The 25,879-nt window shown below is 36.9% G+C and overlaps 1 protein-coding gene across 10 annotated transcripts in view; it reads left to right on the forward strand.

Annotated features, from left to right (window-relative positions):
• kcnab2a (potassium voltage-gated channel subfamily A regulatory beta subunit 2a) overlaps positions 1-25,879 on the forward strand; it is an 84,088-nt gene that overhangs the window by 15,581 nt on the left and 42,628 nt on the right. For 3 of the 10 annotated variants that reach the window (XM_055022517.1, XM_055022544.1, XM_055022508.1), the window contains exons 2-3: positions 12,481-12,644; positions 15,016-15,057. In XM_055022517.1, the coding sequence (XP_054878492.1) occupies positions 12,568-12,644; positions 15,016-15,057 (119 nt within the window). In that variant the 5' untranslated portion in view covers positions 12,481-12,567. Of the gene's footprint in view, positions 1-12,480; positions 12,645-15,015; positions 15,058-17,560; positions 17,725-20,079; positions 20,617-25,879 lie in introns of those variants that run through there. The other 7 variants (XM_055022549.1, XM_055022527.1, XM_055022488.1 and 4 more) reach the window with 6 other exon arrangements.

Here is a 25,879-nt window from a genome sequence, read left to right on the forward strand (position 1 = left end):
AAGTGAATAATGCTTCTACTCTGCAGCCAGAACAGGGAGCAGCATGTTCCAATAAAACTGCAGTGTCCTCAGGTGGTCTCTATGTTTGGGAGCTGCTCTTGCCAAGTCTTTTATGAGACTCAGATCTGCACCAATGTATGACATCAAAGGGGTGAAAGCATGTGGTGTAAATGCTGATAAGCATGAGAATTCTGCCTTACTTTGATGGTCAGAGGAGATCATGACGGTGCAGACTGTCTCCACAATACAAGCTGTGTCCCCATTTCACCATCAGAACTATGCATCCTCACCTGCATGTGTATAACCTGACTCACCATCTCCTGTCAATTTAGCATTTTATTATGCACATTTCAGAAAGTTCTCTCAGACAGTAGACGAGCAGTTACTTTGATGGTTACAAAATAAAACTCTTGTTAATTTTCACTAGATCACCAGGTCTCCTTCAGGTATATTTGGTGATAATCTGAAAATTCAGCGTCTGTCGTGCCAGAGTATGATGGTGTGCTAAGCTAATAGATTTTGCTTTGAATAAACCTTTCCTTTTAGTATAGTTTTTGTCTTTGCATTCTTCTCATTGTCTCTGTCTCTAAAACAGAGCCATATTGTGCGATGCAATAACTGTTTCCATGTTGGAACACATATTTAGATAAACTATAGTTGTGGACATGCAGTGATATGGAAATAAATGACGGCAGAAATCTTTTGTCTTGAAGACATTTTGGAATATTTTTGCAGATATTTTTCTAGTAATTTTTTCTTGCACAATTAAGTGAAAAATAAATGGAAGGCATTTTATATAAATTGGCAGAAATCACTAACAATATCTAATAAATGGATATTGATTGTAGTTTTAAACAAAAAATAAAGTTAGCTAATACCTCTTCAAACCTTAAGTCCTAGCAAAGATTTTCAATAACTCCACTTGGCTAAACTTCCTTCAGTGCTAAAAATATTTTGCGATGCCAAATTATACGACTATTCAAGTTTTGTTAATATATCTTGTTTTCTCTGCTTTAACAATCCACTGAAGCTTTTTAAATTTGAAGTAAACAATTGTTTCATAAATACATTGTAAAATGTACAATTTCTTCTGTGTGTGACTGACTGTACAGATTGTCCTTGTCAATATTACAGGACTGAGTGTACAAAGTATCATGGACTCTGTTAGTGAGGAGTGCTAGTGAGTGGGTGGTTATACTGTGTGTGTAATTTGTTTGTGACAATGCCTCAGCACATCAATGTGATACATTAACAGCATGGAGGAGATGTCATCAAAGTGGATGGAGAAAATTAGTTTTGTTTTTAAAGTTAAACAAAAAAACCTAAGCTTAGGTAGGAAATGCTTTCATTTTGTCTTTTTCTTTTCCATGTTGTAAATTTTGATGATCAAGGGAAATAAATGCTTGAGGAATAAATGAAACATTTTTGTACTCAATCTTTGATATTGTAGAGTATTTTTTAAGAAAAGTATTTTCACACTTTTATCATGTTTGCTGAACGTAGTTAATACAAGCACATTAAATAATTGAAAATTTAAACTGAGGACATTTAATATAAACATTTATAGTTAGTGCTTATATGCTTTATTACTTACTCATTCACACCTTAATAAATTATCAAACACAAAAGCCTCCAGGCACATGTCAAGTAAGATGGTTTGGCAATTGTTACCGGAGTAGACCACAGGATGAGGTTTTGAGACACTTCAGGCCCAAAGCAAGAGCATGTTCCCCATTCTAGGCTCTTCATAATGCTGAACAGAAGCTCCTCGATATCACAGTTCATGGGGGATGGAGGAGGGGTTTCCTTCCTGTGCAGTGCTCAGTCACGTTAACAGCAGGACTTGTAATGTGTGAAAACTCATCGACAGAAGTTTGAAGTGTCTGCTAGTGCAAGAACCGCAATTCTTCAGTAAGTTTTTGTTGGTTTGAATGGCCCTTCATGCTCATCCCCCAAAGGCATGCACAACTGACTATTTAACAATCTATTTTTTGTCTTTTTGCGAATGTGTTATTTTGTCCGGTTCGATTAAAAATCAGTGCATTGCTGTGACGTCGACCAGAATGGGGACGTGAAACAACTTGGCTGCAATTGGAGATTGTAGGCTTGAAGAGATTGGGTAAGCTCTTACCATTGGGAAAGAGTTTACCCAATCGAATGAGTCATTTGTGATTGAGAAAACAAGCTTTATTTCAGTAATATAACTTGCGGACATGTAGTTCTTTAACAAAATGCAGAAGTCCAGTCAGCAGATCATTTATCAGACACAACTCTAGCAGCTGTTCTACTCTCTGAATGTCATTACACAGTTTGACTGAAGCAGTATTTCAATTAAAAAAGGTGGTTTGTTCACATACAAAAACAGTTTGATCAAAAATGACAAAAAAAAGACATGTTTTAGGTTAAGCATGCATCCAATACTGAATGTAAAGAATAAGAAAAATGCCCAGATGCAGACATTCAAATTAAAACATCCGTCATGATCATAGTTACTATGAAGTATCTAGAAGTGGTCACTACCAAACTTCTGACCATCAGTAAATTGTGATGCTGTTAAAGCAAAGCATTGAGCATGTGGGTTCGCCATGCAGCATTTGTTTGGGCATTTAACAAAATGCAGGACGGTGGGGTGTCAGTGGTGTGGCTGGTTCATCATAGCATCAAAAGGATAGGAACATATTTCGAATGTATATAATTGCTATACATCCTTTAAGATCTACATAATTTAATCAGTGCATAAGGATGTAGATCTTCACCTCTGTGAAGGTCATTCTGCATCCTTCTTTTCCAAGACTTAGACTGCCAGAGCATTTCCTGCTTTCTTCTTCTCCATGAAAAATGTGTTTTATTTGGTTCTCTCTCCTGGCCTGCTCCTCCAGGGGCCACTCAGAATCTGTTCAAAGAGCCGTCAACCACTTCCTGCAGTTGTTGCTGATTCTTAATGGAAACTCTGGAGTGAATTCACTCTGTTTTCCTCGCCGGTTAGAAAATTGCATCCAAAAGAATGACAGTTTGCTACGTTAAGGAGAGTTATTTAGTCTGGTCTTTCAGAGAGAAACAAACCTGTATATAAAGTAAAATGCTGCAGCACTTGCTGTATATGAAGAGCTGTATGTGTGATGATGAAGTATTAAAGGAAATGTGGTGAATAATTGAATAGATGTTTTTAATGACCATTGTAATTGTTTTATTAGGAACCTGCAAGCGGTTGATGAGCTGGGAACTCCATAAACTTCTCCAGAGAGCGACTTAAAAAAAACACCATCCACTTTGATGTCTCTGTTTATGCTCATTGCAGTTATTTGTCAGTAACATCCTCAACAGTCTTACTTTTTTCAGATTAGGTCTTTGTGATTTCTTTTCTTAATTTAAGAAAGGCTTGTTTAGTTTCTAGGACAATCCCTTGTTAGTGGTAATGTAACTCAAAAAGCCTTCTTCCTCTGTATGAGCTCTTATGGATGTGTTGTGTGCGCCTTACGTTGGGGGTGATGTTAGGTGTGTCAGTGTTCAGTCATTGTGCTGCATTAAAATAAACAGTTAAATATGCTATAACAATTTTTTAGAGATAGACCAATGTGAAAATTTAACTGCTATTTACCAATGTTGTAAATAGTTTTCACAGTATCCTTTCGATACTGTGAAAACATGGCCATGTTGTTGCTCACGTTGCTTCTCTGCTTCAATTAAACACCCACAATCCTGCACTGCCTCAGTATCACTGTCACATAGCAATGGTTATTAATATTAGCCTATTTTTACTTTACTGACACCGATATGTTGAAATATTATTCAAGATAATTTCCTGTGCGATTATATTCAGTGGCTCAGTATGAATTGTAAAGTTTATTTTCTGCCACCTGATTTTTATCTTGTATAGCTATGGGTATAAGCTATATATAACCCATAGCTATACTTTTTGTGTAGCTATCCTTAACATCGTCCAAAATTTAGCATGTTTGTTCTTACATGGCTTGTGACAAACTGCCAACAGGAGTTCTTGTGCCTTTCTTCTTGCAGATTTGTGGATTGAAACACTATGTTCACACTGCAGCCTGAAGTGACCCAAATTTTATATAGTTTATTTATTTATTTTTTTGCCTTTATGCAACTTACATCGGACCTTTTCATGGCAGTCTGAACAATACAGATCAGATATTTACAAATGCGACTCTGCCCGATTGGATATGTGGTCCTAACTCTGATATGTAGCTGATCTTTTCAGCCGGCTAAATATGAAACTGGCTGTATATCCATGTAGCTGATGTGAGAAGATCAGCTACATATCAGGTACATTAATGAGAATTGTACAGCCCGTTTGCATTCATCCAACCGTTATGTCTTTCTTACTCAAAATACATTGCTATTCCGATAAGCAGAGGCAGAAAGAAAAACAACAACCATGGCAGACGAAAATGAGGATTATCAATTAAACAACAACTTTAAAAGAGCAAGACATGCTTCGCCATTACCACCCATGTTTACTCCCGCAAACATTGAGCGTTTTTCCTACGTTTGACATTATTGTGTCCTTTACTGCGCATCTGGGACACATTTATGTGTTCTCCTATGCAGTTCGCATAGGAGAACACATGCAAGCACAATATAAATATGAACGACACGTCACAAAAAATCAGAATTGAGCATTAAGGCCTTCAGTGTGAATATAGCCTAATAGAAATCATTTGAATAGACATGTGGACCTGAATTGTGGATCTCAGCAGCTCCTCCAGAGTTACTGTTAGCCTGTGTTGGCTACTTTGCAGGGGATAGCCATATGGTGGTAGATGATTAAAAATATCTATGAAAAATTTTGCTTCCAAAGAAGCAAATTTGCTTCTTGGTGCTGATCTATCACAAAAAAAAAAAAAAAAAAAAGAATCTCCACAAATTGATTTGTAGTTCTAAGAGAACAAAACAGAGAAGAATTAAAAGAGTATTAACACTTTCCAAGCCACGATAGTAGACAGATGCCACAGGTAAGGGTAATTTAGAATTGAACACAGCTTCCACCCCTCAAGATATTTATAACCTAAATGCTCTTTTTGGATTTCCTCAGTTTTGTTCATGCTGGTATTGTGTCTGAGCTATAAGCTGAAACTGCTATCATGGAGTCTGTCCATGTCCCTGCTTTTGTGATCACCCTAATTCTTCCTGCTCATCTGTGCAGAACTAAATATTGAACTCCTCTGTACAGCCTGCTGGTGTTCGTGTCATTTCAGATGCAGTGATGTGGAAATTAGTGATATGTTGTACTTGAATAAGGATTACTAAAAATACAGAGCAGACTGAGGACAGGACCTCAAGTGTGTTGATAAAATGCCCTTACAGGTTTTTTATTTATTAATGTTGCAATTTGAAAAGGCTTCCAAGTTTAACAGAGACAAGGATGCTCAGTTTAAGCATATTGCTATCTGGAAGTGCATGTGGGCTCTGTGTCCGACTGTCCACCCAAGCTGTTTATACTGCTGTGAGTACATGCTAAAAACACCAGTCTGACACTATAATTTGACCTAATTAAATCCTGTTTTGATACTTCCACTTCAGAGACACTAACCAAGTCACTGTGAAGGCGGCATCAGATGAAAACCCTTCCTGTTATTGCTCTTTCCTCGTTTTTGGTTCTCAGGATTTTCCCCGAGGATGTGGTGGGAGCACATTGATGGACAGAAAAATGGTTTCAGATTTCTACTGCAGTGTATGTCTCTGTGCTCCTTGTTCACTGCAGCCTGTTCTCTTCCTGCAGTGCAAACAAATGCTCTTTCCAGCTTTACAGTCCCAAGTTGGTGTGCGGACACCTAGCGACTTCTTAGAAGCAGCCTGTTAACCTAATTTATGACCATGTTAGTTGCACTGTTTTTTGTACTCATAAAACTGAGGGATAGACTCCATATTAGCTGAGGAGCATTGGATGTCAAGATTGAAGTTCACAGATCTGATTCATCCAAGCAGACTACTTTATTAGGTACACTTTGTCAGTACCAGATTAGATCTCCATTTGACTTCAGAGCTAATTCCATTTGACTTCAGAGCTAATTTAACTCTTCATAGTAATGTAGATTTAACAAGGTGTCAGACATTTTGGTCTATATTGGTATGAATGCATCACACAATTGCCACAGATTTGTCGACTGTATGTCAGTGATGTAAATCTTATTTGCTACACTGACATCCGGTGACTGAGTTCAGTCAAGAATTGATACAAGTTGTTAAAATAATTAAAAGATTTAAAACTTGAAATTGTCTTTGACAATATGAAAGTAAAGTATTATTTCAAATAAAGATCAGACTAATCTAATCGATAACAGTATAAAAAGAATTCCCATGGCTTTTTGATCAAAGAGGAAGCAGAATAACCTTTATAAATTGTAGCTTTAGTTTACAGTAGGATTGGCACCAGGTAATGTCTCCTGCTGTCATATAACATATCTCAAAATCATTCTACTCAGTAATGTCGAATATTCATTACGTGACAGACAGAAACTGCTTTTAATTGACATTAATTTAATGACATGTCATGTGTTTATTGTTGCATTCACCGATATTATTACATTATGTTTTCCTGATATTACTCAGCCCTAATTTTGAACAGTTTAAAATCAAGTATTTATAAATCACTATTTATAAACATAAATATATCATACGATACTCACAGACTGTTTCGGGAGACTTATTTATCCTTTAAGACCCACATGAAACAATTGTAACTATGAATAAAGCTCCAGGGATGTTTTTAAATGCATAAAACTATTAACAAATGTGGAAAAAAAAAATAACACCCCCAACCCACACACACATACACACACACAACTTAAATAGAATTAAAAATGAGCTTTCATATAATTAGGATCCTAAGAATTATAACTGCATTGTATAAAGACCTACATTTAGAGTTGAGCCCTAATCTATGTGGGTCCAGTCTCTGCGGCTTATGATGAGCTTGGCTTAAAGTTTGACAATGAGATGTCGCACACGTCTGCGTGTTCAACCACAAGCAGCTGTCAGAGAGTTTAATGACTCCTGACAGCACAGCTCTCAGTTGTGCTTTTAACGTCTTTTAACCAGAGGGGTGTGGGGATTTGTATCAGAAGTTTGTTTTTATAAATAGGTTTTATTTATGCAAATTGCTGTTATTTTTTCCCACTCAGTTGGCAGCCAGTGACCTGGATTGGTTCTGTAATCAAGGACCTCCGCAGCTTAACAGGGAGGAGGCCATTTCAGAAATCACAAACTGTCTGTCTGATGAGAGGGTGGAGTAAAAAAAAAAAACGATGCCGTTGCGTGGCTTTCCATCTTTACACGGGTTTGACTTTCATCCTTTGGATGTCACTTTAGATGATAAGGGGATTCCATTTGAATCATCTTTGCAGCCTCACTTAAAACGGGTTTACGTTAGAGTCTCTCTCTCTCTCTGACTGATCTCTCATGTAGGATATCCCCGGCAGTTGTCTTCTGTTAGCCCGTCTTTCTCTTCCACAGCCATCTGCTCGGATCTGTGTGTGTTTTCTGCAGCTGCCAACATATACACAACACCGTGCTCTGCTATCCAGGCCAGTACTGCCTGCCTGCCTGCCTGCCTTGCTCACGTAAGCCTTGTCTCAAGAGGGAATTCACTCAGGCAGGGTGTAGGTGGATTTGTGGATGGAAAGCATGGCGAGCAACCTTTTGTGACTCAATTTTGCATTTTGTATAGAAGGTGTGAGAGACGAGCTTAAGTGAAGTTATGAAGGTAAATGTCTATCATGACCGGTACCATCTCTCTTTTTGTCTCAGACAGCCTTCTCTCACCATTTGTTTTTCACCTTACTTACCAAGAAAAATGAACAATTTGGATGTCACATTCAAAACTGTCTTTAGTATCTTTCATTGGTGATCATTTTCATTTACATGGTTAAAATGATTAAAAGGTTCCTATGAATTCTACAAAAATATGGAATTTGATTTCTGTATTTTCCAGGCATATGCAAGGAAAATAAATGATGTGTATACGTATTTACAGATTTTATGCCATGTCACATTGTGTCAAAATTCTTCTGTCTTTTCTATGTCCTTTCTTTTCCAATTTCATGTACTTCCTTTCTTTTTTTGTTCCTGCCTTTATTAACTCCTTCTGTTCTACTTCTATTATCTCTGGCTCTCTATCTAAAGTCTAAGCACTGTAGAAATGTTAATGCACAGGTATTTTATGTTTTAAAATGAACATTAATGACAGGTCTTTGGAAAGCTATCTAGAAAAAAATGGTCATTTTTACATGGGAAATCTGAAGGAAGCCTGTTACTGACTTTAATCCATAATCTGTGTGTGTTCCTTATTATCGGCCATTGCCTTAACTCTGCATGTTGTAAAACTGCCAGCCAAATCTGGCCTTTCCTGTAAGACTAAGTTCACTCCTTTGCCAGTTAAACAAAACATCAGTGACGCAGGTCAGAATTGTCACTGACGTCTTTATACCTGAAAAAGTCATCAAAGTCTGGCTGGCTCATGACCCTTAAGGGCCCTTCAGGCTAAAAAATAAATCAATTTCGGTCATCAGCTGATATCTTAATCATCTACGTCATTGCAGAATCAAGTCAAAAATTTGGTTTTGTAGTTTCAGACACAATGCTGCTTTTTTTCTGAAGCTGGGGAAAGATGATTCACAAGTCTTGTTGAAGGGCTTTAAAAAATGTATTTTGGCTTTAAATAAAATTGGGTAGGGTCCTGTGATGAACTGTTTCCCTGTGCACAGAGCATCCAACCTGTTGCCCAATGAATGCTACGATAGGTGGTAAAATGGAACAAACCGGGCTTAGGAAATGGATCATTGACATTTTGAAATGATGAAAAATGCTCTATGAAAAAGCACATAAATCTGGGTTTGTTGTCTTTAAATTTACTTTCTTTAAATTTACTTTTATTTGGTTTTCCACAAACCTAAAACGTGAAACTGATGTTATTGTTGTATATTGCGATTAGGATTATCATTCAAAATAAATCCGCTTTTATTTGATATGCTCTGCTCTTGCTCCTCAGTTATGTTTCCAGCACTCTCTGTGACCTTTAGCACTACCATCTTTGTGAAATGTGGGCATCTGTTGCAGTGAGACTCCACCCAGCAGGCTGAATTTATTATGGGCATGAAACCTAGAATTGAAAAGCCGTAAAGACATTATTATAAATGTTCTATTATTGAAGTTTTGCTGACAGATACCATCTGTTTATCTAAAATGACAAGAGTTAGAAATTTTATATTTCGGTTTACAATAATTAACTATTTAGGCAAATTTCATCTTGCTGCCTATTGATCAAGTTTGATAATTATAAATCCCCCCAAACTGTTTGTTTTCTTCTCTGCTTCTCTTTGAAGGAAAATTGACATGACTCATAGACAACAGGGCACCGTTTGACAATATCAGCCCTTTTCCCCTGCTTTCTTGCTCTGTCTGCGTTTTTAATCTGCAAAGTGTACCTTTGCCCATTAGCGCAGTAAATTTGAGCCCTCTGACTTGAGCCAGGATGTGTCTGTAGTGTACCGCATTGCTGCAGTCAGCAGCAGCATCCTCACCAACCGCAGTTCTCTACAGACATCTCTGTAAGATTGCTGCATTGCTATAAAGCGTAGAGGCTGGTGTCCATAATGTATTTTTTGTGAGATATGTAAGTAAGCTAAAACAACAGGCAACTAATATTTTGTTCTTCTGTTTTATAAAGCTTGCACATTGTTTCCCCTAAAACATAACATTTCAAAAGTTAGAAAAGTTTTTGAAAACAAATAAATGTTTTGCATTTCTTCAGATATTGACCTATAATTCAATTTATCAGCTTATAGTGCCAGTGGATATATTATCCATTTAAGTGAGTGCAACAACAAAATTAAAACCTAAAATAAAATCTTTATACATTCATAAATTAAGTGCTTTTCTTTGAATGAATATAAGTTTTAAAAACAAGTGTATGGATGTTGTGCTGAGCTCAGGTTAAGTGAGCTACAGCAGCCAATACAATCTTTTCTTACCTGCTGGTATCAAAGTACAAGGAGAAAGAACAGTGGGAAAAACCCAGATCTGTTGTCACACGAATGAATTGAAGTCAAGTGAATTCACACACGTTTTAAAAATCTGTGAATTCTTCTGTTTTTAGGCATACCGACAATATTACACTCTCTCTGCTATGGCACTTTGTCATTTCTGTTTTACTCCTTCAAAAGATTCATTGAAACAATGACCTGTGTGTAGTGAACAGGAACTGGTTATGCTGCATGAATATTTTACACAAAATATATTACTTGATCTCATGCAATCTCTGTAAAATTGGAACAAGTACTTGTTCTATTGCAAAAGAAATATGACTTATATTATTTCTATTACTACTGGACAAACCAAAACACTTTTTTTCACATACACAACTGTTCATGTTTTAATAGAAATTCTGATCTTTGGGGAAAAACAACAAACACAACTTTGATAATACACTACCATGTTCTGTCCAGGACTGTAGTTTGAACTGCAGAATAAAGAAAAAAGTTTTGCAATCTTCATTGGCTCACTTTTAAATAATCTTTTATATATTGAGTGCACAAATTAAATGTAGATGTTTGAACCTGATTTTGAGGAGAGTGAGATAATTCACTTGGATTTTGCTTTGCTTGTAAATCTGCTCCAATGCCTCTTGCCCATCAGGGTCATGCCATTATCATCATATGATCAGTGATGACCTGTGATTCATTGGGCCATGATTGAAGTGAGTGGGCACAGAGTGATAAATGTGTCCTTGGGAACATGGGACACACATTCCCTGTCTGGGAAATTGATGCGAGGAGAAAGTCACCTTCATGTTATCATTGCAATCTCAATTGTCATGACTTACAGCCGGTGGGGAAGTAGAGTAGCATGATGTCCTAAGTACACAGCTTTTGTGAGGTTTTATTTTACTGATTACAGTAAACTGAGTTCTGCCTTTCCCCCCTCAGTTCTAATGATATTCACTGTAAATGTTTTTCATGAGATTTTGATTAAATTTCCTTTAATTGCATATGTGCATAGCTTACTCCCCAACCAACCGTAGCCTGGCTCCTTTTAGAGACCATGCTACAGTGATGGCCTGTTTCTTGGGAAGACATTTTGAATTATTCATGGAATAGGGTTGCTTTTAGCAGTAGATCGGTTGTGTTTTGCTCTAGTGAGCACATACTGGGACAGCAGTTAGCTACCATTGTTGTTCAAGTAAGAACTCAAGTCTTTGACTTGTGATTGTGCATGGAGTTTTGTCTTCACCTGGCAAAATACATTACTTGTCTGTTTCTTATATTTTGATGGAATTACCTCCTCTTTATGTCCTTTGCTGGAATTTATTTAATATATTTTGTCCTTCAGCTGTGGAAAACTTGAAAGATTGAATTGGGCTGATGGTTTCAGCTCATGTCTGCAGACTCAAAGTGACAACATGACTCCATCTAGTGGTGGAGTTGTGCAGCAGTAAAACTGTTTCCAATGTTTTTCTTTCTCTTAACATGACTGTTTCATGCTAGTTTTAAAAGGAAAGGAAGCAACAGGTGATATAAAGTAATAAAATGATTTATCTTGCTTGACGTGAAACATCCTAAACTGCTGACCTTTGTGACCCTTTGCACTGGATGCATCAAGGCCTGGACAACTGGTTTACTGCTACATGGATTCAAAGCAGGGTTTATTTACCTTTGTATATCCCTTAATTTTCTCTCAAATGTGTTTGCCATGGAGGTCCAGGTTGTGAGTATTCAGATAATTACATCTGATCACTCCAGTCGGCCTGCATTAGTTGATCAGATGTTAATGGTAAAAAAAAATGGCAAAAAAGGTTAAACCTTCAGTGGCTTAATACTTTCTTTTTACTACTCCTGTTTTAAAGATTATTTCATGATAATAATCAGAGTTGTAGATTGTTCGCTGGTCAGTCTGTATAGACAGTATTGTGCCGATTTGCAGATTCTTTAAAGTGTTGTCTGTGATTGTGTGCATCACTAGCTGTCCAATTAGTCCTTTCTTTTTGAGAATGTAAAGAATCACCAGTGTTCAAGAAACTATCGTAAACAGTGTCCAACTGAATCGCGTGTAAATAACAAAGGGGAGATTAAGTGAGCAACTAGTTTTAATAGAACGATGCAAAGCAGCAAATCAATTTTATCATTGCAGTTCATGCATCATTTCCAAAGTTTAAGAGTCCCATTTACATTTACAGATGTATTAAACTGTGACACAATATAGCTTAATGGTGGGTTAGGGTTAGCAGTCTTTCATAGTACAAAATAACAACTTCAGGAAAATACCTGCATGATACAGTGAAACGGAAAAAAAAACCCTTGGATTTTTTAAAATTCTTGATCTGAACAACCAAACAGTTCATCTGTCACAATGTTCTTTTATTAAGTTGTAAATATTCCACATTGAGTTTCCTTCTGTTTAACTTTTAGTCTACTATTAAAAACAAAGAGTCACACTCACAAATGTTCGTTATGTTCCTTTCAGAGTGATCAGTGATCCAGTGTACCCTGAGGTCTCTGTGAAAACACATCACTCCCGGCAGGCTGGCCTCACCCCCTCCCACCTGCCTCCATGTATCCTGAATCAACAACAGACTCTCCCGCTCGCCTCTCCCTCCGACAGACTGGCTCACCTGGCATGATCTACAGGTGAGCATATTTACAACTGCCTGATTTCGATCGGTTTAGAGAGAGCTTCTCAAATGGAGAATATTGCAATTTAAAGGTTTTTTAGGGAATAGAATAAACTCGGAAACACTTTATTTGATGGGTTGTGAATAAGACCGTCATAAACATGACATGACACCAGTCATGAACAGGACAGGTGTCATGAACATGTCATTCAGTAAATCATGACACTTTTAATACAAAGTTGACATTGTTGTCATAACGAAGACATTTTGAATGATGTGAACTATAATAAAGTGTTACAGTACACTCTTACTAAAGTGCACAGTGTTGACGGAATAGAAAACAATCCAGATATTTGCAGAAATATTTTTAGAAAAGAAAATAGAATTGCTTAAATGCGACAAAGAAAACAAAGAAAATTTTGTTTTATGTAGTTTTTACATTTTACAATATATGCTAGTTGTTGCATCCTGCTATGTGTTGCTCTTACTTATTTTGGAACTTTTTCACATTTTGCCAATTCATAAACAATCTACAGTTGGCTACACTAGATTTCACTTAGTATAAGAATAAATGGGTTTGAATGGAAACATGTCACGCTTTTCAAATTTATGTTTAAAACATTTAGAGATCAATGTGCCATTTCTCTTCCACATCATAATGGTGAAGTTCACATTGCTCTGCATTTTGCTAAATCACCAGCATGGGGTGCTACAGACTCATCTGCTTAATATTCAAAGACAATAATGTCATTTTTTTTCTCAAAATCTTCATAGCTTTTCTTCATATTATCCATAATATTAAGAATATTGCATTTTATGATTCATAAAAACACTAGGCAGGTATTAGATCCCCATATTTAATAGATTTATGTAATAGGAAACATTTTATTGTCTCAAACTATTTCAGTTCACCAGTCTTATTGAGTTTTACTGAAAGGTTTCTGCAAGATGTATCCTCTGTCAGACATACTACCATATAACTGCATGCCATCTACCCTCCTTACTGCCTCATACAAAAAAATGACTCAGGTTGTAACATTATTCTAACTAAAATATTGACCAGACGTTTTAAAGTTCTGGTGGAGTGATATTGACTGGAATACGGCTTTTTGATGATGCATAACAAGGTTGGTCAAAATGTCTGGGTAAATAGTTTTTTTAGAAACATGAATTTGTGAATAAATATTGGTTTGTGATAGTGTGCAAATGTGTTTAGTGTTACCTTAGCACAAGAGTCCATGTTGTTTGTGAAATATTGCCATACTTCCTTACTCTTATTTAGGCTAACCCACCCTGGTTTTGTCTACATTCTCTGTTCTTTGTATCTCAGTTTGTCTTTTTGCTGCAATTTTTGTTTTTGTTTTGTTTGTTTCTGTCTTTGGTATAAAAATCTATGGAAGAAGCAGAAATGTAGTATTTTTGCTTTAGCTTCCTTCTTATTTAGGCAGAATATGCAATATTTTTTTTCATTCTCAGCATCATCTGTTTATACAGATTCTGTACTAAATATTTACTTTTATTTTCTTATTTTAATTTCAAAGTATAAAACATTTGTCAATTTTGAATCTTTTTATAATTGACTCTTAAGTTTGTCTCTTTGCTTGTGGTAGATTATTTGATTGTGATTTGTGTCTTTTTTTATTTGGTTTTAGACATTTTACTTTAATGTTCTTAAAGGTAATTAGATCTAATAAAATGAACATTTCTAGAACATTCTTAGAGTGTCGACAATATCCAGTACCAAAGTTGCTGTCTTGTCTTCTTTGCTTATAATTTTCTTGAACCAAGTAGGTTGTTTATGTGGTGAAAAGTAATGCTGACTTTTACATCTTGACTTAAAAAGAAATGTCTATAGTTGCCGTTTGATATATATATATCTTTTTTTGCAGTGAATGGGTACGAAAGAAACATTTATAGTAATTAACAATGTGCAATAAAATATTATGATTGAAAACAGAGAGGTTGACATATAATGAAAAGAATTATGTAGCTGAAAATAAGAAGTAGGTTTGCTGTATTTTGACACTACTAGCAAAAGTTAATGCATCTACATTTTTGCATTTTTGGCTTAAGTATTTAGCTTAATACCACAGTCCTGTGATGTTTTGCTAACTTTTGATACTGTCAGAGTCAAATAGTGACATGTCCTTGTGGGACATAGGCAGATAAAATCTGCTTTGTTGTCATTTGATGGGATGTGCTGTTGGAAACCAAAATGTTTCAGAATGCGCTATCTGTGTTTCCTCCTGCTTCCACTTCTAGCACTGTAGGTGGCTAAATGTTCTGATTCCTCTTCACCTCTGTGTGTGTGCGCCACTAACACGGTTTCCTTCCTTTTTATATTAATGAAGTCTTTACTCTTTCCTCTTTTTCCTTGACGTCTTCAGCGCTCGTTATGGGAGCCCCAAACGACAGCTGCAGTTCTACAGGTACACATCTGTCTCTGTATCTGACCATCACTGTGTTCTTTGTGATGACATTGACAACACTGCTTTACTCTGAGTTCAGAATTTATTTTGTGTGATCTGTGTGTTTGTGAATTGTTTATTTATGTCTTTGTTTGCGACATTTCTATGGTCTTTTATTTTACTGTACTAACCTTGCTGATGTGTCTAATACCTGCTGTTCTGTCATTTAAAACCATGCTCATCCATCTCCTGCAGCATAGACAACCTCTCGCCATCTACTATTTAGCTGCCATTGCACATCCAGCATAAACCTGATAGTTGCAACTATAGATTTTGTTACATGGTTTCTCATGGAACCTTAAAATAAACAATAAATGTCTGTTTGGATGGGTTTCTTCTTCTGTTTTTATTTTCTTTCCCTCAGTTATGATACTTGAGATGCCCACTAATCCACTTGTCAATTGCCTACATGTGATGGATGCTCTCATCTTTTCCTGAAATGCCTTCTAGACATTTTTTGATGCATCTAAGCAAATATTCATATTCTTCTGTCATCATTTCCAGAACCCTTGGGAATTGGATCTGATGTTTCTTTTTTTTTTTTTTCTGTGAAACTAGAAACTAAATCTTGATTCTTTCTGAGGAAAAGAATCCTCTTCTTGTCAGGATGTAGATGGCCAGCCCTGTGGTTGCTTAAGAGGGAGGATCATGTTTTATAGTCCTAATATTCTGTTCCTATTCTGCTGATCTGGTTATAAAAACCCATGAGTAGGTGTCTGTGCTGTTAATGAGCTCACTATCATATATGTAGAGAGAGAGTTGCTTCAACTCTGTACTGAAGTTACTCAGTTGCTTCAGTACTGAGTTGTTTGTATGCTAAAACAAACAAACAAACAATAAACACTTTTTACTGCTCAAATATACACTGCAAGTTGTTGGATTTTACTTTCTGTTTGAACATTGTGCTGATTTCTGTAAACATTTTAATGGCTGTCTTGATTTATGGTTCAGACATTAGGGCTGAATAATTGAAGGAAAACATTGAACTGTGAAGCCATCATATCATATCCAATGACCACATCATCTGTGAATAACCCTAAACTTTTATTTTTTTTTCTTTTCTTTACTTATCATAATATCTCCACCCAATGACATTTAGTATCTTATTCAACTTTGTGGTTTGAGGGCAGTGACTTAATATATCATTGGCATCCAGGTTGTGAATGCATAGGCAAAATGGACCTTACAAGATATTTCAACCATTTGTGCTTGTAATATTGCAGACATTGACATTGAAAAGCTGATTGTGATTCAACAGTTGTGCAGGTCTGCCAGGCTTTTCTTGAGATCTTAGAACCGTACAGACAGAGACAGCATGCACAGAGTTGGTGAGATGCCGAGGAAGAATAGAAGCAGAAAAATGCAATTTGTTGAAAAAATTCTGGTTGTTTTTTTTTTGTTTGTTTGTTTGTTTGTTTTTTTCAATTATTTCAGGAAGTGAAACTTTGACTTTAATGACTATGGCATCATGGGTGACAAAACATGGTTGGATGCCCCCCGCCTCTCTTTTCATTTTAATCTTTACTTGCTCATCCATAGATTTTGGCATGCAAAATTATAATGAAACAAAAAAGTTGTCATACCTGCTGCCCCTCCAAAGTCCCTGGACGCTCTGCCTGTTTGTGAGTGATTTGTTCTTGGTGATGAAGATGAAGAAAGCGGCACACAGTGGTCGTCTTACTGATTCAAAGTATTCAATTATTCCACAGCTGAAAAGCTGATAGCAAACATGAATGTAGTTAAAAAAAAAGAAAAGAAATTGTAAAACCTGGTATAAAGAGAAGTGAAAATAAAATTTCAGTTTAAATTTTATTGTATTATTTATGTTTGCTCCAATAACAAAATTAAAGACACTTCTAATCAGCTTTCACATATACTGACCCTTCTATAACATCTTAATAAATTAATTTAAATGAATGTTTCTCATTAAAACACATCTATTTTACTTTATGAATATAAATGAAACCATACACCCCTAAAGTATTACTGTACTGCACTAGTTATATGAAAATCCTTATAGTAAAACAAGTACTGCTGGTGAACCTGAATTACTTCTGTGTGGGATTCTTATTATATCACAGCATGCTGTAATCTTAATACCAATCTCCACATGTGTGGTTTACATCATTCTTTGCTTCATGGTCTGGTGGTTTGTCTATATCTGTATACATGCTGGATGTATTTGCAAGAGTCTGTGTGTTTGTGCTCCCTATATGCACACTGCACTACCGACTCATTACTGTCCAGCTCCCTCCATTCTTTCCTGTGGAACAACAATCAGAGGCTTTTAGTGCAAAAAGCTTTAGTGAATAATTCAGGGCTGATATTATTTGCTGCGGTTGGCAGAAACAAGGCGGACCACTAAACGCCACAAATGGATTTCTTGCATGAGATCTCACAGGGAGGCGGTGGAGGAGGAACAGGAGGAGAGGAGTCTGTGCTGGTGGTAGAGTATGGCCACAGTAGTGAGGAGGGAAGCACTCTGTGATTCACTAATTGGTTTAGACGTTTCCTAGTAAGACACACCCAGTTTGGGTGGACCTGCTTCATGCCTGTCTGCAGTCTGAGTTTATAAAGGCAAACTGACATCCGACGGTCTCGCTCATGAGCCGGCCTTCAAGAAATCGGGTGAGTTTGAGGAAAGGGTTGCGCTCTGCCAGTGTGTCGAGTGCGATCGTTCGCGTGTCTGCTTTTGTGTAAAAAGTTATTTTCTGTGTTTGTGGCCTGCATGCAGCCAAGCCTGAAGTCTCCTGATTTTATACCTTCTGCTTGATTCATGCAAAACCAGTTTATGAAGAAAGAAAAAAGAGAACTTTTCTGACCGACTTTGTGATAACAGGATAGAGTCATTGACGAAACAAACATTTTATCTTGTTGGAAGATTAAAAACAGCAGAATTGTTTTTCTTGCCAGTTTAAGTAACAAGCTTAATGACTAATCAGGAATTTAATTTTGTGTTTTAAAGATTAAAATCCTAGTTTTAAACAGGATTTTACATTCAGCCTCACTGATGTGAGATCATTGCCTCAAAGCAGAGAAAGTGCTTTCCATTTAGCATTTTTTGTTACCAGGCATTCAAAGGATCAATATGGTCTGGAGTTTAAGACGCTGTACACTTCAAAGCAGCACTGCAGTTAATTTGAAGATATTATTCATTATAACCTTACATTTTTGACTAGTTATTGAAACCTGACTGTGGTCCCAATTAGGATCAGATGGTTTGTTTTTATTATAGAGATTATCTTGCAGAATATATAACAAAAAGAAAGTTTGCATGTTTTTAAGTCGTTTTTTTTGTTTAAATTGAAATTATTTTACTTACTTAAAAGCATATTACTCTCTAGTATAATTTGAAGAAACAAAACATTTTGTATCATTTACATGCTGTAAATGAATGCTTGAATGTTTTTGACTGTTTTCTGACAGTACATCATTATATGTATAATCATTCATAATAATAGTGTATGACTGTACTGTTATTGTTCATTATGATACCCCACCTCTACTGAAGCAGAGGTTTTGTTGTCAGTGCTTTCTGGTGGATTTGGTATTGTGCTTCACATTTATTGTGAAGCAAACACAGTGCTGCCCTCTGTTGATTGACTTCAGGCAAATACTGTTTTTAGAGGCAAATTATGGAGGGAATCAGGGAATGGCTTTAACGATGTAGATTATATTGTTCTGTTACGCACAGAGTGGTTGATTTCAAGGGTTGATTTTGTGTAATTTTGATGGTTATGACTTTACACTTAATGAAAATCAAAAATTACGCCTCTGAGAACATGTAAATATGACATTAGACCAATAAAAATAACTGTTAGTGAAGAACGTGACAATTGTGTAGCTCTGCAGAGATGAAGGTTGCTTTAATGGACCATGATACAATGGTCAAGAAAGCAAGTTTTGGTCCCACGGATGCCAAGTTCTGCTGAAAAATTAAATCAGCATCTTCATAAGAACTTGTCAGCAGAGAGAAGCATAAAGAGCCCTGAAATGACCTGGTTGACAGCAGTACTGACTGTAGACTTGATAAACCTCAGTGGACCACCAGCAGCAGATGACAACTCCCCAGAATATCTCCACCTGTGGAAAGTTCACACTGGACTTTGAGCAGTTTGGATTATGTACTTCTTCACTTCTCCCTCCAGATGCTCAGATCCTGATTTTCAAGTGAAATGTAACATTTTCTTTGATCTAAATAGATGACTTTGAATTACCAAGCCAAAACCTAGCCATTTTTTGTCTTATCCTAGGTAAGACACTTCTGATGTTATCTCTAATTCAGGAGTTGCTTCACTCAGTGACCGTTGTTGCCTTTGTCCTCCATAGTCATGGCTTGTTTGCTTCTTTTCTGCCATAGTTTTTCCTTCCACTAAATTCTATGCTTGGATACAAGTCTGTGAACTGCAGCTTCTTTATCAACTACCTTTTGTGTATTATCTTGTTCATACATGGTGTGAGTGTCAGCATGAGCCAGTGTGGTTGTGATAGCATAACATGGTTAATTTTATTGGTTTGATGTTGTAAAATTTTCTGAGAAACAAAATTTTGGTTGCTCGTTAACTTTAAACCATAATCATCAAAGTTGGCAGACATAGTGGATTTATTTTAAATTGAAAGATTGAAATATTTTTTCTCTATAAGCCTGTATATGTTTGTTTGGTGCATCGATTGATGTTGTTTTGGTGCGTGGAGACCTCTTAAAAACTGTCATTGTGGATTCTTGGAGAATTTTGTAATTTGAATCCAAAATCAGAAATGGTAGCAGGAATGTGGCCCTCATTTTGCCCGGTGCATGTTTGAATGCCGCTCCTTTGCAGTCAGCATGTGTCCTTTTTTCGTCCTACTCTTTAATCACCAGCAAGTCGGTCACCTGGATGCTCCCTCTCAGTGTAACCCTGCCAATGCGTACCTGTAAGGGGAGGGTGTTGCTGGGCTTTGTTGCGCGACTCTGATTACAGGATGCATGGCCGTGTGCTGCCCCAAGCAGGAGAGCTTTTTTTTTTTTTTTTTAAACATGGGAGCAGGTGCTATTTAAGGAGGTGACTGTCCCCTGCCAGCTCCTCGCTTTATCCATGTCACTACTTTACTTTTCACTGCACGGGTCAACCCAGCATCCCGACAAAGTGGCGAGAGAGGAGGAGGGAGCATGTTTTCAGGAGGGTATGCTGGTGGCCCCCGGGGGGTCCCCGTCAGGCTCAAGTCCAGTCATTGTCCTCCTGAAAATCCTCAGATCCCCAAACCGCCAGCTCCAAGCAGCGGTGTTCGGAAGAGCAGCAGCAGCGGCAGCGGCAAGATGTTGTCTATGTCCTTCAGCGACAGCATCCGGAGCGGGATCAACCGCTACCACTCAGACCAGGGGCTCAACCAGCCGCCGGCCCGGCCCACCGACCAGGTGGAGCTGCAGAGGCTGCGGGAGCAGAGGATCGCCGCTCAGATTAAGAACATGGAAGACTTTCTGAAGATGAATGGCATAGCGCTGGAGGAGTGTGTGTCTTTTCAGACAGGCATGAAGTACAGGTAAGAGAGAGGCAGAGTGGGACCGGGCTCAAGATGCTCTGTGGATCAGAACAGGGACAACGGGGTTATGGTTGAAGAGATCTCAGCCTGAGGGGGTCTCCTGAACAGGCGTGGGCAGTTTTTAGTGTGACTTTGTGGATATTTCCCATTCAACTCAGACTTGTTGATTTATTTTCCAGTAATTATTTTTGAACTGAAGCGGAAGTAACTGTTTATTCATCAACTTATTCTTGGTAATATCACCTTAGCTGTGCTGTTTCCTCTGGTCAGACCACTCACATGCAGAGGTACTCGTTCCCCAGGTTTTATTTTCATCATCTAGGTCGGTGGCATATTTGCTCAACTGCATGGGAAGGACAGATCGCCCCGTAAGGATTTACCTGGCCCCGTAAATTCTTTTTCTCCCCTTCATCACACAGTCTTTCTTCTTTGTTAATATGTGCTTTACCACCCAATATTTAGAGATTTCTTCCAGGCAAACACTTATCCCCTTTAGTTACATATATAAATATAATATTAAGTCATATATTTTCATAGTTAACTACTTCTAAGGTTCCTAAGAGTTTCCTGGAGCAATCACTCCAGGAAAGGCTAAGCTATGTAAACTAGATAAGAATTATTTGAAAACTAGAATAAAATGTCAAACAAAATGTAGAATTTTTAAATATGTTCCAGACTGGTGAGTCCAGTATACTGCATTATAATTAAAATGTTTAAAAATAGTCAGCACTTCCACAACTCATATCGTCTTTACATAAGTATTTGTATATGTGATCATTTTCAGAAAATTTTTGATAAATCAAATAAACAAATAAATGTAACATTTATCCTAAAAATTATTGTAAATTGATTGAACAATTAGTAATTATTCTCCTTTTAATATGAATAATTTCTAAAGTTGTAGTTATTATACGTTGAAAGCATTTCTAATTATTTCTTGCATAGTCTTGTGTTATGGCTTATCACAAATTAATTTTCTGTTTTTTTTGATAGGTGAGACCAACTATAGATAGTTTTTTTATCATTATTTTATAATGGACTGTCAAAATTTTGTATTTTAATTAATTTTAAGTTAATTAATTAATCTTAATTTTACTTAAATGATCAAATGCTAAATGCTTATTTGATAATTGATTTGATATTCCCATTATATATGACCTCGTCTTGCACTGTATAACCAGAAAGAAATGACTTAAAAACTTAAGTATGACACTGAATATGTAACATGCATGTATGCAAGACTCTGATAACTAATCTGTAACAAGTAATGTTTTACACACAAACTTTAATATGTTGTCTAAAGTATCGCAGTGAAAACTTTTCAAATGGGTCTGAATGCCAAATTCAAATGTGGTGTAAAACTTTAATTTGTAAGTTTCTATATATTTCTTCCCCTACTTCTATTTCAAATATTTATAAGCTATTATGTGGGCATGATTTAAAATACTGATATCAAGATGGTCAAGAAGCTGTCTTTCTTTCTGGGCTGTTGACCTGACTGAGCGTCAGGCAGAGCATCTGCTGTGTTGGCTGATGACCGGCCTGTTTAACTGATGTTGTTATTGTTGTGGACATGGATCGTTTCCATCACACAAAGGCTCAGCTGCTGTTGCTTTTCACTCAGACCAGCGACTAGAACAGTGGTACAGCTGGCAGATCTTACTCAGTGTTGCTGTCGCCTTCAGGATGCGTCTCATATAGGGGCCTGTAGTTTTCTTGCAGTTGTGTAAAGGCCACTCGCTGGCCCATGAACAGTTTTCTGCTCTGCTTAGAAACTTCTCCAAGTCTCTAGATAATCATTTGTGATTTTTGTTCGTTTCTGTTGTGCTTAATGAACTCAAAGTATCTCTTACCAGTCAGCTGATCTGAGAAAGGACCTCTTGCCAGGATGCCTTGTACTGCAATCATCCTCGCTTCTGTAATTAGGACTGCAACCTGGTCAGCAAGTACATGGCACCTCTGACTCAGCCTCATCATTATTTCAGCTGTGTGGTCAGGAAGAGACGCTCGCTTCCATTTACTTTAACCACAGTTTCAAACATGCCCTGGCTGAAGTGTGTTGTTTCATATGCTCATGATCACTAATGGCTCTGCGTGCAAGTATTTTAGCACAAATATCTACACAAATGTATCTCCGTTGAGAAAAATGCATAGTTTTTTAGAGGCTCCTGGTTTCTTTAGCAAAGAGTAGCAATAATATTTTAAGTTTATTGATGTTACATTAGACAGGATAAGCATTTTTTTGTTCAAACCTATTTCAACCTTCTGTAATTGTTTTATTATTACTGTGCGTCCATTATATTTCAACTTCCTGGGAACAGCAATACATTTAGAAAGTGCCGGGGAGGAGATAAAGGAGACGACTTGAGTTCACCGAGACCGGAAGCTTCGTGTCTCCTGCTCTATTAGGAGGACTGAGGCAGTATAGAATGACTTAATGCTAATGGGCGTAGTAATGACATCCATTCAGGTCAGAGGTGTCAAACTCTTTTTAATGAGAGTAGCCGTGGGGGGTAGAAAGTTACAGACAAAAACTTGAGGGTCAAAATTCACCAGTGTTTATTGTCAAAGAGCACAAATTTATGCTTTTCAGATGTTTAATGTCAATATATTCATGCAGAAATATCAGCCTGACTTGAAACATTGTTTATTGAAGTCAGAAACATTTTTACATTCTCAAAAATCAGTAATTGTGTCGGCAGTTTTTTGGTTTTTTTTTTTTTTGTTTGTCTTTATCCAACATATTTAGCTGCTCTGTGTTTCTCATATCTGGGTTTTTGCTTGTCTGAGATCAGACAGTTGTGGATTTTGATAGGACTTCATAAAGCTGTACATCAGTGAGGTAACTCGTGTGATATTTTGATAATACTCATTGTTGTGACTATGGCAATAAATACATCCAGTTTATGTTTCTAGTTTTCAGACTTCACTCTAGTTCTGGTGTTTTTCAGTAATGGGTTTGACTTGTGGCGATGCTGAAAAAGGTGTGACAGAATATGAACTAACAAGGTGGACTTAATAAATGTCAAAACAAATTTGTTGTTTTGGTGGTTTGTGTTGAACTCCAACACAGCTTTGCTTATGCTACTATTTGTTTTTTAAATAGTTGGAAGTATCAATAACAGCTTCAAGCACAAGCAGCATTTACAAATCTGCATAAAGTTGAAGAATGACAAACGCTGGAAGTTACCAACTGACCAATAAGGCTTTAGGATACATTTATTCAAAACTTTATTGACTTTATCTTAATTGAATGTAAGTTGGGAGATGAAATGACTTTTGCACTTTTGAATCACTATCCAGTAGCATGACAGACAGTTTTTTAAATGGTTTTTTTTTTTTTTAGCTTGTTAGTTTTACCTCCAAGGCTTTAGATTTTGCTCCCGGATTATTTGTGACGTTCTGACTGAGTTTTCATTGTGACTGATGTTGAACACTCTTGAAAAGGTTCATTATTTATCTATGTTTTTTCTATTTCTGGATAGTGACCCTCACTGTGGCTCACTGCAGTGCCAAACTTTACTTACAATAACCCAGACTGATAGATCTCAGTGAATGTTTCTGTTCTTCAGTTGTTTTACCTTGGTACATTGTGTGTCACTTCTTGAGGTAATATAGTCAGACAGACAGGTTATATTTAGGTAATTTCTTTATTCTACAAGTCAGGCATCAATAAGGCCTGGATTAAATAAGGATTAAAGGAGGATGGTGATTTAGACCCGAAATCCAAATCACATAAAAGAACAATCAATAAAATAAAAATATGTATGGGTTGATCTTTTGATTGCTTTTTTCTTTATTAAATGAAAACATAATTTGGATTTGTACAGTTTTACTTGTCTGATGTCAAACTTTGTTTCATGATGAGACAACATCATAAAACTGAATACACAACATAGAAAACAAATCTGTAAGGAAGCAAATACTTTTTCACAACATTTCCATTTCCATAAACAATGAATTTATTTCAGCTTGCCACCTGCATAATTAACATAAGTTTTTATAATCCCACTTATGCTTTCAGAATTTTTCTTTATTCAAGGTATTCTGTAGTCAAAATATTTGGGTATTTTATTTTGTTTTACCAACCCTACACTGAAAGAATTGCCTGTAAGGATGCAATAACTGATCTTTTCCACTGGGTGGTGCAACTGCTCCAGTGAAGCAGCTAAACAGCCATGTGTAAATCATTCAAGTGTCTCCCACCGCTTTTAATGATATAATGCTGTCATTGAGAGCATCAGTCTTTGCACTCCTACACTACACAAAATTCGGTCAAATTACTGTTCTGTTTTTTTTTCAGTTTCACATCAGCATAGTTTTTTATTGAAAGCAGGGCAGGAAATGAGTAAAGCTGTTTAAAGTACCACCAATCATAAAATGGGATTGTGTGGAAATGCTACTGCTACTATGTGCCGTTGCTTTGGAGTATCATTTAAATGTTATTACTTTTATGTTTTTTATGCTTTGGGGCCCTTCAAGTTATTATTATTAGTAGATCTGTGCTTCTTTCTGGGCTACTGTGACGTTGCTCTGCAGGCAATCCCCTACTCGTGAGCTAAATTTAGCAGCCAGCTCGTCTCTCCAGCTGCAGCTGGATACAGCCGATCAGGGTTGCATGTTAACTCGTTCAAACCTGAGGGATTTTCCAACCATGAAAATCACAATACTTTTGTTTTGCACAAGGCCTCAGTAGCTCAACCTGTACATCCACAAGTTATCTGCCTTCACACCCTGGATCTTTGATGAGCCCAGCACTGTCATCTGATGGTGATGCTAAGGCGTCTGGAGTGATATGGATTTGGTGTTTCAGTGGTGACGTCTCCAGTTGCTCTTAGAGCTGACTCTGATTGGCCTGGTCTGACAGCTTGTCAAAATGTTCTAGTCAGAACCGTGGCGTGGGCACAAGAGGTGGAAATACCAGAGATTATACAATCCAGCTCATTGCATTTCCATGTAAACAGTCTTATTTGGCAGCTTAAGCTACTAACCAAATTTTCTAACTGAAATTATTGCTGGAGTTTTTTTTTTTTTAAGATGTTTGACTTTAACTTGTGCATATATTTCTGCCTTGGATCAGATGAGAGTGGCACAGAAGTGATTTGTGATTGCGTCAGTTCCTGCAGCCTCTTAAATGTCTCTAAAGTTATAATTAATTCATAAAAAGAATTTTTGTTCAAATCCTGAATAAAAGAATAGTTCTCACCTGAAGTGACTTACACAGTTTTTGGTTCTTCACAAAACAACCCTTCCATTGTAATGA

This window comes from Poeciliopsis prolifica, unplaced genomic scaffold (assembly GCF_027474105.1).
Source record: "Poeciliopsis prolifica strain line A6 unplaced genomic scaffold, Auburn_PproV2 SCAFFOLD003, whole genome shotgun sequence".
Lineage (NCBI taxonomy): Eukaryota > Metazoa > Chordata > Actinopteri > Cyprinodontiformes > Poeciliidae > Poeciliopsis > Poeciliopsis prolifica.